General features: G+C 36.7%; 2 protein-coding genes across 4 annotated transcripts; both read right to left on the minus strand.

Annotated features, from left to right (window-relative positions):
- Positions 1–2,758: 2,758 nt before the first annotated feature.
- Positions 2,759–5,074, minus strand: LOC125275954. 2 transcript variants are annotated; one of them, XM_048203316.1, is made up of 4 exons: positions 4,986–5,074; positions 4,543–4,878; positions 4,138–4,182; positions 2,759–4,038 (listed from the first exon to the last, which is right to left on the minus strand). In XM_048203316.1, exons 1-4 carry the CDS (start codon positions 5,047–5,049, stop codon positions 3,881–3,883), a joined length of 603 nt encoding a protein of 200 aa, XP_048059273.1. In that variant the 5' UTR covers positions 5,050–5,074; the 3' UTR covers positions 2,759–3,880. The 2 variants fall into 2 exon arrangements, with proteins under 2 accessions (XP_048059273.1, XP_048059272.1); XM_048203315.1 differs by having other exon boundaries at positions 2,759–4,041.
- A 308-nt stretch (positions 5,075–5,382) lies between these two features.
- LOC125275951 lies at positions 5,383–14,335 on the minus strand. 2 transcript variants are annotated; one of them, XM_048203311.1, is made up of 7 exons: positions 14,221–14,335; positions 13,615–13,664; positions 11,153–11,449; positions 7,745–7,990; positions 7,555–7,608; positions 7,327–7,368; positions 5,383–7,208 (listed from the first exon to the last, which is right to left on the minus strand). In XM_048203311.1, coding segments are annotated over exons 1-7 (882 nt in total). In that variant the 5' UTR covers positions 14,223–14,335; the 3' UTR covers positions 5,383–7,017. The 2 variants fall into 2 exon arrangements, with proteins under 2 accessions (XP_048059268.1, XP_048059266.1); XM_048203309.1 differs by having other exon boundaries at positions 7,555–7,620.

Raw genomic sequence — 14,335 nt, forward strand, 5'->3', positions numbered from 1 at the left:
TGGAAGCAGAGTTCAAAATGTAACAGTGAAGAAACTGATCCACACACTAGGAGGAGCTGTGATGCAAGTGGCTGTCATGTTTGTGTTATATTACAGCTGTTTTTTAAAGGTGCTAAAGAGGTTCTTTTTGTCGACTGAGTTTTTGAAATGAGCGCATGGGTAAGAACAACCCCCCTCCTTCACAGCTCATTTATAGGGAACGCCTCCCAAAACTCGTGCACGAGTATCAGAACGCGAGTGTTTACCACCGGCATTGGCTGTGTTATTAAGCCGGGCACACATTTAACGACTAGCTAAAACATTCTGACTGTGCTCAACATACAGCGATAGTTTCCTGCTCCTGAAGCAGATTTATATACTTTCACATGGAATTTGAACACTGACTGTAATCGCAGACTGAATGCAACTGGCTCTGACTAGACGCGTTTGAGCGCATCAGTCATAAGTATCAATTTACATTCATAATCGGCCTTATACTTAAAGCCGCGCACACACTTAGTGGATTCATTATGTCGGACTCACCGCGGGTAACTCATAATCTGCAGTTGTTACTCCTGTCTCCTGACAAAAACATTGCATGCAGTGCCTGTGGAGTGTGGAAAGTTACTGGAACGTGCAGCCGCGCTCGTCTCTCACAAGGAACGTCATGGCAGTGATTGACAAGCCAGAGGGCCAATCGTTTACGCGATGATCGCGTAAACGATTGGCTGATGTTTTTAAGGCCCTACCTCGTGCACAGATGATGTATATTAATATTATTCCTTTCAGTGCACCTAATAAATAGTCTTTTATCAGTTAGTAAAGACAGTTTCAAGTAATATTGCAAAAATGTATAAAACAAAACATCCTCTTTAGCACCTTTAATGTAGGTTATGTCCATTTCTGTCAGAGTTACAGCAGCACATGCTACTCACAAAATTCTGTCAAACCAAGTCAAGTCACCTTTATTTATATAGCGCTTTTTACAATGCAGATTGTGTCAAAGCAGCTTTACATTGATAACTGGTACATCATTTTTGCTGCACAGCAGCTCTTAAAGAATAGTGTCAATGCAGGCAGATCAAAGCACTGTTAAATAAATGTCAAGAATACTGTTGAATATCAAATGTCAAGTCAAATGTCAAGTGTAACGACTGTAACAATTTTCTTTACACACACGCCATCATTCATCTTGATGATTTGGTTTCTGGTATTTCTGAAAGGGCTGAGGCTGGGATTTAGCAGATTTGAAATTAAAGTATTTGATGAACGTTTACTATGTGCTTTTGCATGTGAAATATTCATATACTCCCTGTGTTGTCGCAGTCCTTGTCCTTTCTCGTCTCTTTGATGTAAAGCGGTTGGTTTCCCGTGTTCATTTAGACTCATTTAGACTCTCTGTCACCATGCACTATATATATCAGAGCCAACCATGACAGAAGACAGGACCCTCACTTTGAGTATAATGGATTTACTAGCAGTGAACTTCCTCCTCCTCCAGATCAATGACTGTTTCTGGAGTATTTGGGATACTCACATAATTCCGCCGCATGCATGCCGCATGCATGACAAACACTTTGTAAAGATCCATTTGAGGGTTATATTAGCTGTGTAAACTTTGTTTATGCACTGTTCAAGGCAAGTGTGAGCTCCAGGGGCGTGGAGCAGGAGAATTAAAGGGCCAGTAGCCCTGAATCGGCTCATTTATAATGATGCCCCAAAATAGGCAGTTAAAAAAATTAATTAAAAAAACTCTATGGGGTATTTTGAGCTTAAACTTCACAGACACATTCAGGGGACACCTTAGACTTATATTACATCTTTTTTTTAAAAAGTTCTAGGGCACCTTTAAAGAAAATTGATATATGGAAAGCATCCAAAATCAGCCATACCCTCGGAATAAATGGTGAGATGTATTAACCATGAGATCATTATGCCAGCAAACAGTGTAAAATTAAATGACCTCAGGTATCCAGCGCTAGTTTCGACAACATTGTCTTGCTTCCTTTGAAGTTTTAGTGAAAAAGACGATGCGTTGTTTTTATTCTACTATATTGACTTAGTCAGCTAAATTCACTGTTAGATTAGATCGATTACACTAGCTATTCACTTCAAACATAGCATGCTGAGGACATCTGCCGGTTAAAGTGTGTAACTGCAACAAGAACAGCAAAAACATGTTGAACACACTTTGAAACCGCAGCGAATGAGTTCAGAATAAACTGACCGTTATCGTTCGTTGGTTTGGACTCAAATATAGTTATCTTTTCTAAATATCGTTCATGGTGTGAACAGTGCCATTGAGGGTGCATGGCATAGGTTCTTCTGCTTCATTCTCATTGGTCATCCCCTGGTGTCGTCGGCCAAGTCTTCACCATGGCTCTTCCTGGCATCGACTCCACCATGGGCTATCATCATGGCTGTTTACTGGGTGATTATCTGCTCCTGGCTTCTCCCTTCCTTCACTTCCGCATGGTCTGTTTTGTTTGCCACAGATTTTTTTCTCTCTCTCTTGCATATTCCCCTCCTTCATTTTTACTAATGTTTTCATTCTGTTAGCCTTATGCACACACACACACACACACACTATGGCTAATTTGTTCATTTGCCCTTTAGTGTCAGCAAGTCAGATTGTGGTTTAGTTGCATTATCATAATGCAGTCAATCAGGAAATCATGATTGTGCATTGCACAAAAATGTTTAGCTTTGCTAATGATCTTGCTTTCTGCCAGAAATTGCACATATAGACATATAATTTCTTAGTTTTAATGCTGTTTATTTGATCAGATCACTGAACAACACATTCATCATTGAAGGCATCTGTTGACATTTTAATCAAGCTTATATGTGACATAAAACAGTTGTCTGCCTTATATGATAGGTTCTTATATAATTATCTAGACTGAGAAGCATTAAACCTGTTTTCAAGAGAAAATATAAATGCAAAATTTTTGCTAGTTTCAGCCTGACGCAGTTATCATTTTCACGTTCTGCGTCACATTGTTCAAATGCACTCGCGTCGATCTGTTCGTCCATGGCCGTGCTGGCCTGAAAATGAGGTGTGTTCAGGTGCATTGATGGCATGTTGAGGAACTGAAAATGCTGCGCCACTGACCAACTGAAACCTGCTCTAAAGTCAATGGCGCAGTATTTTTTTTATTTAAAGGGTGTGTTAGTAACATGCACCTATCTGACTCATAAAGAGAATAGAGACAACCCTTAGACCATGCGCCTGGTGTACAACCATTTTTTTTTCCATTGTTAAACTAGCAAAAGTGGATTCAGACTTTTATCTAAATGCACCTGCACCATGAGCTTCAGACCATGAGCTTAGATCTTTAAAATAGGGCCCTTAATGTCTAAAGATGCAGACTAATGATATTAAAGCATATGTTAGCTGTTCTTTTTCAGCTTATTCTCTACATGTAAAAACTGCAGTTGTGTAAAACATACTAGAACTCTAAGCTTTAATATTGTTTATGTATACTGCATTAATAACCATTGCATTAAAGACAGTGGCAGTACCAGCACTGTTTCAGAGATCCAAATGCAACATGTATTTAAATAAGCACAGTGAAAGTAATTCAGGGCAGAAACAGAGTAATAGACACAGGCAAGCTGGACAAAACAGAGCTAGAACACACAAACATCATCAATGACAACACCAGATAAAGATTATGGGTTGCTATGGAGAATAATGAGGGTAACTCTGGAAGCAAACCAGGAACTAAGGAAAATTAAGCAAAAACAGGAAGTAAAACACAAGAACAATGGGAACAGAAAATATATATCAACATAAGTATTCTAAAACACAAAACAGAGGAAATGAGACAGTAATTTTAACAGATATATTGAGTTAGATTGTATAAACAAGCTGAAATTAATGCTGTTTAGTTGATTTTTAATTAACTAGACCTTCATGTTTTGCTTCTTTCAATCCTTTCTGCCAACCACGATGGTAAATGATTAATCCTGCGATGACTGTAGTCAGAAAAAACACAAACGCAGCCAGACCAACACCACCGAACATCAACATCCTCTCTGTCGGTGTCACCTCATCTACTGTACAGAGAAAGAGTTACTCAGATTCATACAACTCAAAACAACCTGGATCTCCAGCCGTCACTATGAAAAATCAAGTGAACATCCAAATGTTACCTGTGATGTCAACAACTTCTTTTGACTCTTCTGCTACAAAAAGTCCTGTAAATATAAATGATCAGTTTATCAAACACACATAAACTGTTGTGATTGTCAGTGTATGGGAGGTTAAAATGAGCTTCTGTCAGTTGTACTTTATACAATATAGTGTGTATTAAAGCAGTGTATAAAAAAAAAAAAAGATTTAGCATCACTGAATCAAACTAAATACATTCATTCATACCAGTAAAACAGTTATTAATGGGATCAGTCAGATAAATATTGATCTTTAAGGTAAGAATTGCATCACGTTTTACAGTGATGGCAACGTTTACAGTGGTTTTAAGCACTTAAAATATGTTTAGCATATAAAAGCATTTCACCAGCCATAAATATGATGGGAAAAACTAAAAAATCTGTTACCGTCAATCTCCAGTCTGATGGTTTTGTCGAAGAACATCTCTGGAGAGTTAGACTTTGTTCCACAAAAATAAAAACCCAAATCTGACTCTGATGCTCCAGAAATAATAAGAGAGACTGTGGTGACCCAACTGTCTGCAGTAATTTTCAGACGAGTGCTGTTTTGTTTGTAGATTATCAGGAGTTTTCTTCCAGTTCTGTCTTTTTTTGCAGAAATCAGTAGTTTGAGTTTTTCAGAATTGAGGTGAAACCAGGCGACTTCAATCCGGTCAGTCATGCTGCAGTTCAGAGTGATGTCTTCTCCCATCTGAACTTTCAACAGATCAGAAGATTCTGGTGCTGATGCATTGATAAACACAGACCCTTTTAGACCACTGATAATAATGATAATTATTCTATTTGAGGTTGACATGTTAAATTCATGAATATTTGAGTGATATAGTTACCATTGGGCGTGATTTGCATAATCCAATAAGAAAATACACAGAAGATGAAAATGACTTTCTCCATTGTTTCTTGTTTGTCAAGTGGGTCTTCAAACTATAGCTTTCAGCATGATGCAGAGGAAACCACAGAGTTTCCACTTCCTTCCAGAGAATTATAAAACATTGAATAATAGTCTCTATTGTTCCATCTTCACCTTTATTTGTTTATTGCATCAAAACTCTATATAATGAACATCTCAATGTAGTTTGTATTGGATTTTCTATTGGTTTTTATTTTAATTACAGAAGGAAGTCCCTCTCTTTGAAGGCAATGTAAGACAGGAAGCTTACGCTGCAGTTTTGAAAAAGTCAGAGTCACTTTGGCTTTCAACACCATAAAGGAAAGATTCTCAAAAGATTTAAAGCAGGTAAAAGTATTTATTAAGATATATGTTTAAATATACAGGCAGCAGAATGGAATTACATAGTGTATTGAAAATGTTAAGTTAATTTGTCCCTCTCATACCTCAAGAAAACCAATGTTAAACATACAACTGAAAGAAAACAAAAGGCCATAAACCTAAAATTGAGGAATTGAGGAATGAGGAATCCCTCGCACCAGGTACTTCAAACATTTTTATACTGTAAAAAGAAAAGAAAAGAAAGTAGCTTCACCCATATTCAATCAGCCCTACATTAATTAACTTTTCACAGATTTGAGTTTGATTTGCAACATTTCTTAATTGCTGTGACAAACAGTACCAAAAAAAACAAAAGAATAAGTAAACAAAACTTCTCACAATTAGACATATTTTATGATGAAAAACTTAACAGTCACAGTGAGGTAAGGAGGTCTTAGGAAAGATATTTTTAATCCTAAACCTCAGAGAAATGCTGTTATTTAAAATGGCCAGAATAAACACACCCCTCCCCAAAAGGAGATCTTTATAGCTCCGCCCCCAATAATGCCCATGCTGCTGATTGGCTAAGTGTGTTTTGGCTCTTAGTAAGGTCCACTTTCACAGTGTTTCTCAAAGATCTCTTACTGCACCTTTAATCCATTTGGATCCATAATAAACAAAAATTGAGCTGCTCCAAGAGTTTTAAGTTAACTCATGAATTAACAGGAATATGAACAAACACCATATCAACACATATACCATTAGAAACTTACCACCATATATAATTGGAAAAATATTACTGTATCAAAAGTCATATTGCGTATAGTATTTTTCTCAATACAATTAAAACAATTTTATTTCAATGCAGCTTTATGAAGAATAAAACCTTAAAATCCTCTATTGAGTCATCAATGGCAACAGCAGCCAAGAAAAAAAATGGTAGACAGACACAGTTTTGGACACCCTCTCCATCATGTTACAAATTACAAACAAACAAACTGAAAGTTAAACAGGCTGCAGGGATATTGGGGTATCAGCTCTGTTATTCTGTAACAGGTTTATATTTATCCCTTAGGAAATGTGGTTTGCACAGGTGCAACATCACAATAACACACATAATATAACACAATAATATAATACCAGAACAGGCAGCGATAAAAGTAATATTATCATTTTGATGACATGATCATATTCTGCTGGCTTTAAAGGGAAGAGTTATTACAAATTAATATAAAGTTGGTCTGTGTATTAATCACCATTATCCTATTATTAAACATTTATATTGATTTCATTCTTTATGAATATAAGAAAATGATGTGTATCATATGCTGGGGCTTTCGGTCAGTGGATTTCAACCCAGCTGAAAACTGAAATGGCAGCTTCTTTGGCGTGTGCTGCAGCACCTGAGACACTCAGTGTTTGTTTTCCATCAGTTTGTCACCCATCTGTACACTGCGTGTATTCAAGTCTTTCCCAGTTGTTTTTTTATACAATTGTTTTTGCAAAGTGAATGACATACTCAATAATGTAATCTCACACATTGTTAAACAACAATTCTGGTATTATCATAGATGATACATATTACACACCTAGCTGCAGAAATATGCTGAAAGAATCCTCTGCAGATCTGCTGGATCTTACCGGTGACATCGCTAGTGTTCTGCAGGGGCCTCCTGTTCAAGATCGTTCATTGGGACCTCTACGTATTGTGGATTGTTTTCTTGTTGTTCATGTTGGCGTCTCGGTGGTTGATGACGGCGTCTGACGTATATAATCAGAGCCACAGCAACCACAACCAGCATCACAAACCCTACAGATACGCTAACTATTACAGGCCAGTTCTCTGAAAGGAGGGAAAGTGAGAAGAGAGCACAATTTATTTTATTTGTTTAAATAGTTTTTCTTCTTTAAACTCATTATTTAAAGATTTTGTAAATCTCTCAATGCTTTGTTTTACTCACTGCCATTAGTTCCGTGATCATCTGTGTTATTCAGATTTGGTTCTGTAGAGGATATTGGAAGGTTAGAGTTTATCTTGGTTCGAGCAGTAACCAGAATCCACCAGAACCAACACAAACAGTCCCACTGACTGCACCAATCACACCTCAAAGCACTTTTTTATTTTCTAAATGTTTTAAAGTCACTTCTTAAATATCCCATAAAGCTCTTATTAGTCATATTTTACTTACTCTGTTGTTCAGTGTCAGTCTTTATGTTCCTCTGACCTCCCTTTGGGCCAGATTTTGGACTAGATTCTGTAGAGGAGATTGAAAGGTTTGTCAAACAGTTTAGTATTAATTTGTTGTTCAAATCATGATGAATAAACCTCGGCTGTCAAAATGCTATAATATTTCTGATCATCCACTGATCTTCTCTCACCTGTGACTGTGACTGTGATCCAGATTTCTCCTTCAGAGTCCAGAACTCTGTATGTTCCAGCATCACTGGCCGTAAAATTATTAATGATCAGATTTCCATCTCTGTCGATCAGTCGATCACTGCTGACCCCTTTTTGTGACTTCCACACCTCAGTCCACTCTCCATTGGAGTTTTTCTCCACTTTAGCAGCATTGATCAACAGAACATCCATCTTCAGTGGCTTGCCTATTTTCGCAGAAATATTACCTGAGGAGAAACAGAAAGACTTTAATCATTATTATTACAGTTTTTCTCAGTCGCTTTGGTACATTTCTCAGATCAGAATTGAAATTCTCAAAACTACCTGTTCAATTCTCACATCATTGTGTCACTTGTGCACATCAAAAAAGCTGTTTCTCATTTCTTTGAACAAGTTGCAAATGCTTTGGTACATCCATGCAAATGATTATGTACAATTCTCTGTTGTTTCCTACATTATCAGTTGCTTATGTCATGTTGATCAAAATGTATTATATTGGGTCTCTGTTGAATAGTCTCACCCCCCACAACATTTAGGCACAAGCTCATAGCATAAGTCTTTACATGCAAAATGGTTGAACACATTATCATAATATGTCAAGCATATTTCTATACTTTCTATATTTCCATTAGACTTTTTTCTAAATCTGTCCTGAATTGGTAAATTGCTCCCAGGTGAATCTTGACTTTCTCTAACGAAGGTGCTTCTCATGAAGCATCAACTAGCAGGTATATATATAGTATACGATAGTATACGAAAGTATACGATCGTCAGCCACATACACAAATTACCCTTCTGGCTGCCATGGATGCAGCATGTGACGACATCACAGCAGATGCCTGCAGAGGCTGGATAAGACACTCAAAAAGATTCTTTCCATGCTGCATTGCAAGAGAAGATGTTCGTTGTGATGTGGATGAGAATTTGTGGCCCAACAGACTGGATCGTCAAGAGGTGTAGGAAGATTGTAATTCCTTACAGTTTTTTACAGACGCTAGGACACATTTCTCAAAACTTAGGTCACTTTTGCAAAACTCTTCACACAGGGAGCACAACAGAAGTCTATGTGGGCTAAACTGAGAATCAATTATCATTGCTTTGGCACAAAATGCATTCAATGACTACATCTCTCAAATTTCATGAATTCTTTTCTCACTCAGACACAACAACTGCCAAAACTCTTTGTACGTACAGGCAAATTTGCACATGCTTACATACTGTTTTCAAAACTGTTAAACTTATGTTCAAAACTTATGTTCTACAGTAATATTGTAATGAAATATATTCTGAATCTAAAAAATCAAATACTATCAAAACAATTAGATGAAACTGAACACCTACACAAGCATTCGTTTTTCAGTTTCATTACCGTCCATTCAAAAGGGGAAACTTAGGAATAATTTTGTTCTGTAATGTAAACATGGACCATGTAACATGTACTGCGATGAATTATAAGCAGTAGAGAGTGTCATTCTTGTTTTATAAAGAAATTTTACAAAAGAAAACATTGCATAATGCTAACTGATGTTAGTGTTTTTAAGGTCGATGTTTTATGACTGACAAAGTGTGTTTGCTTGGTGAAAACCTTTGCTAGTGTTCTGGAAGAATGAGTTGATTTGAGACATGAATGAAGTGTTTTGGTAGATTTAGTGCATTTTGAATGTGAAATGAACTGCTTTGACAAGCTGAAAGTTGGTTAGGAGAACTGTGTGAAGAGTTTTGAAAAAGTGGCCTAAGTATTGAGAAATGGGTCCTAGCAATTGTAAAAAACTGTAATGTAATTTCTACAGCACCGCATGTACAGTTTTTCCTATGTTCACATTCCTTCTTTAGGTTTTTTTTTTGTGTGCTATTCAGTGCTGTTTTTTCATTTCTGTATCTCAATGACATGTTCTGTCAATAAAATACAGTACAAACAGTAAGAGTGTAAATTTGAATCTTTTCCATTCTCTTGCAATTACACTCACACATACACTAAGATGTAACTTACAATTGACAATAATTGTCATTAAAACTTTAGCCATAGTTTCCATCAGAACATCCCTCCAGAGTAAACTGTTATATTGACAACATGACTAAACAATTTGACTGTCTTATCCGTACACAATGACACAAGGACTTGTCATTCTGATGGCACTGACATGTTCATTGACACAGATATTTACTTTTGAGAGATGAACTAAGGATTTTGAGTAAGAGAGTGGATTTTGCAGTTTATCCATGGTGTTTTGCTATTTGTACAAATTGTTTTGAGAAATGCACTTACTGTTTTGCAAATTGTGAGTTTGATTCGAGAAATGTACCAAAGCGACTGAGAAAAACTGTAATGTATCATGCAATCAAGGCAATAAGCACATCTTTAGGATTGGGGTTACCAAACCTTTTAACCCTAAAAATGGCCATAAAGAGACATCAGAAAATTAATTTATTGCGATCTTATTAGGATGCATAAAATACAACTTGATCATTTTTATGACTTTTAATTTTGATTTTAATGTTTTTATCCCTCAGGATACGTCGCCATTTTGGGGGTATAAATTAATTGAAAACAGATTTTTTTGTTTGGCAATGCCTTTTGCAACATTTTAAACTATTTTACAACATTTTATTCTCTAACAACATACAATAATCATCCTTTGTAACACATTCTGATAAACAATTAATGATAAACAATATTTATGAATACATTTATAACGCAAACTTAATTTGCGTTTCTCAAACAACGATGTAACTCGCTGCTGAACTACCGAAGTACGATGCATCGTTGAACAAATCAACTAGCTAGTTTCCCGTAACCGTATTGTTGCAAACCTGTCGTTCAACCACGTTGGTGAATGACGTCACGCAGGTAGTGAGTAATAACTTCTTTAAATGAATCCGTTTGAGATTAAAATTAATGCTAGATTTTTTGCTATAAATTACGGATATGGCATTATAGGACTAATTCTCATTTTCCTCAGTTATTTTGCTTTATTTCCAGATTCAATCATATGCTTGTTCTGACGTACCAGAGCACATGCGCACATGCGCACTCTCCAAAAACGGTGCTTAAAATCTCTTGACAAACTAAAATATATAAATGACATTTATATATATATTCGAGATAAAAGATATACATTGTATTTAATGTCAGCTTGCTTATATTGCTCAAGATAATGATTTATTAAGTCCACATGTCATAAAAACAGGAAACTATGCTTCTAACCACAGCTCGAGAGCCGTCGCTCCAACCACACAAGTTTGCGATGCGGATTAATTGCGAATGTTCGTTTGAACGATGGTTTCGGGAAACACCAAATCGTTGAACTATGGAAGTAACGACAGAACATGCGATGTTAGTTGGCTAACGATGCTTTTGGGAAACAAACCCCTGAATAGTTTTACTTTACCGTGAATATGAAGATGGTAAACCCTAGAATTTGGCTCCACCTCTTTCGAACCATCATCGTAATACACAGTCAGAGTATATATCCCAGCATCACTGAAGATCAGATGCTTGATGATGATGTCGCATGGTCCTTTTTTATCAAATTTGCTGGGACATTCTTCATTGTCACAAACAATGTCTCCTGTCTGATTGTGTAATTCAAATGAAATGTTATGGTCCTTAAATTCACATGTTAGGGTGACGTTGCCTCCCTTTTCTCCCGTCTCAGTTATATGGTCATTTCCTACGGGGAGGATTCCTGCAAATATATTAATAATATTCATTAAATACAAAGTATCAATACTGAAAAATATACATGGTTTTTCTGTCAATTCTTTGTAAGTGAGGTCATTATAAAATATAGTAGAGTTATTTTATGATTTTCTTTTGCTCAAGACATTTCAACAAACAATAACGGAACTGATGGTTGTATTTCTCCAACTGTATTTTATAAGTGTAATTCACCAACAATAATGTAACTGTAACACTGTGTGCATAGGCAGGCAGATGAGGATGAATACAAATAAAGTTTCAACACAGTTTATTATAATAATCTAAAGGAGTACAGATCAGAACAGATGGAAGGGTTCACACACATAACATGATACGAGACCAGACAACTCCTTCGGATGAGACGTTAAACTGAGGTCCTGACTCTCTGTGGTCGTTAAAAATCCCAGGATGTCCTTCGAAAAGAGTAGGGGTGTAACCCCGACATCCTGGCCCAATTTGCCCATTGGCCTCTGTCCATCATGGCCTCCTAATCATCCCCATATACTGATTGGCTTCATCACTCTGTCTCCTCTCCACCAATCAGCTGGTGTGTGGTGGGTGTTCTGGCGCAATAAGGCTGCCGTCGCATCATCCAGGTGGATGCTGCACATTGGTGATGGTTGAGGAGATTCCCCCTTCGCTTTGAGTGCCCAGAACAGTGCTATATAAATGTAAGGAATTATTAATTATTATTACAACTGAGAGCTAAAACAGAGTGACATAAATACTGAAGGTAATGGGGTGAACACAGCTGAACTGAATGAACTAATCATCATGGTAACCAAGGAGACAATCGAGTGGCGGGAATCAGAACAAAGGCAAATGACAACATGAAAACAAACTGAGATACTAGACTAGAGAGCATTCTGACCAGCTCCATCATGACTGCTCTTCTTCAGACCACCAAGCTCTTCAGAGTGTGTTGAGAACAGCAGAGCTCACCACTGTCCTCACAGGACATTTATCAGACACACCGCTTGAGAAAGACTCATCAATCATCAATCCGATCACAGACAACCTGACTGAAGAACAGCTTTTATCTTCAAGCCATCAGACAGTGCTGCAGTGTGACTTCTACGACAAACGTCATGTCTTCATTTTTCAAGACAAGCCGTGATCTAAATTAAAGCTAGAGATTTCTTTGTTAGCCACCATTTCAGTCCCATTTGTAATGCAGCTCAGTCAGCGAATGTGTATGGGTTGATGATGTAAAACTCCGGACAAGTTTTCATGTGCGTGTCCGTTTTTAACGCGTCTTGACTGTCGTACAGTCAGACATAAATGACACATGAGATCCCACAGTGACATGAGGATCATGAACGTACAGTCTGACAAGCAACAATCCCAAAGGACTATTATAAATCGCACAGTGTGCACCCGGCTTTAGATGAAATCACCTGAAGATAAAAGACATGAAATCTCTCAAGATCTGATTGAACAACTCAACAAACCAGTTTCACTCATTACTGTTATTGTCACTGTATGTCTGAGCCTCATCACAAGCTTTTCTCCAGTGTTAACTGTGCAAATGACAAATAAATGCCTCTTGACTCTTGATATTTGAAATCAGAAATGGGGAAAGATCGGATAAGTGTGGATGTGGCCTTGGGCTTCCATAGTTGTTTGACTGTATAGTTAAAAGACACCTTTTTTGTTCTGCAGAGACCTGCACTTGTTCATGGCTGCAATAAGCTATGCTGTGTTTGCCACCAACTGACAACCTGAGGTAAGCTGGCAGAGGGCAGGAACACACAGACTAACACAAAAACAGACATTCAGACATGGAAAGCACAAAGTAGGGACTATGTGAACTTAGCATGTTTCCTAAATAGCAACAATCATATTAAGGTATTTTATGCTTTAGTACAGTCAAAACAATTTCATAAAGCACCTTTAATATTTGAAATGTTAATGACAATAATATAAATATGTAGCTGATGTGTCAATGCAGTTACAGTGAATCCATGAACAAAGTTTTAGTTTATTTAACTACAAAGAACTGAAAAGATACATCAGTGATGTCATGGTGTGTAATATGGTGAAATTTAAATGGTCAATCCACAAATGACACGACACAATTATTATTATTTAGAAACAATTAGAACTGAAAATCAAATATAGTTCAAATTTGTATAATAAAATGATACTGACCACATTGATAGACCAAGAACAAAACCAGTAGAAAATCCAACCATCTGATCCTGATGACAAAACAACACAAGAGTGGGTTATACATCACAAATACATTTAGAAATAGGGAAAATTATTTTCTATGTGTTAATGCTACATAACTGACCAAAGTACTGTCAACTCTGAACGTTCACTTTTTTTTATTATTATTTAAAGATTTACCACATGAATACTGAACATGATAAAAATGTCCACATGTAAGACACATCAAACTAGGATCTGAGTCTTTGATTTTATAAATGATTCAGTAATCCTCAGACTCAAAATGATCCGTCAAACCGAACCATCCCAACAGACACAAACAGAAAGTTTACTAAATTCTTTTTCCTGCTATCAAACAATCCTCTCATCTGAGTAATCAATGTAGAACAAATAATGATATTAATAACACACACACACACACACACACACACAAACTTCATAATCATGGTTGTCATAATCACATGACTGGAAACTGATTCATTTCCTTATCGTCACTAGCAGGTTTCGTTTTCAAATAATAAACTAAACTATTAGTTTGATAACACAAAAACACACAGGCTGGAATTATATTTAAACAAAACTTACATGGTAAAAGTTCTGGATGAGTCTTTTGTTCTGGTGTCAGAGCATTGTAAACCACTGCACGTTTAGTGAGAGTTATGAAAAAAATGAAAGTGAAACTGTGTAGGAGTATGGAAAT

The sequence above is a fragment of the Megalobrama amblycephala genome, linkage group LG9 (assembly GCF_018812025.1).
Source record: "Megalobrama amblycephala isolate DHTTF-2021 linkage group LG9, ASM1881202v1, whole genome shotgun sequence".
Taxonomy (NCBI): Eukaryota; Metazoa; Chordata; class Actinopteri; order Cypriniformes; family Xenocyprididae; genus Megalobrama; species Megalobrama amblycephala.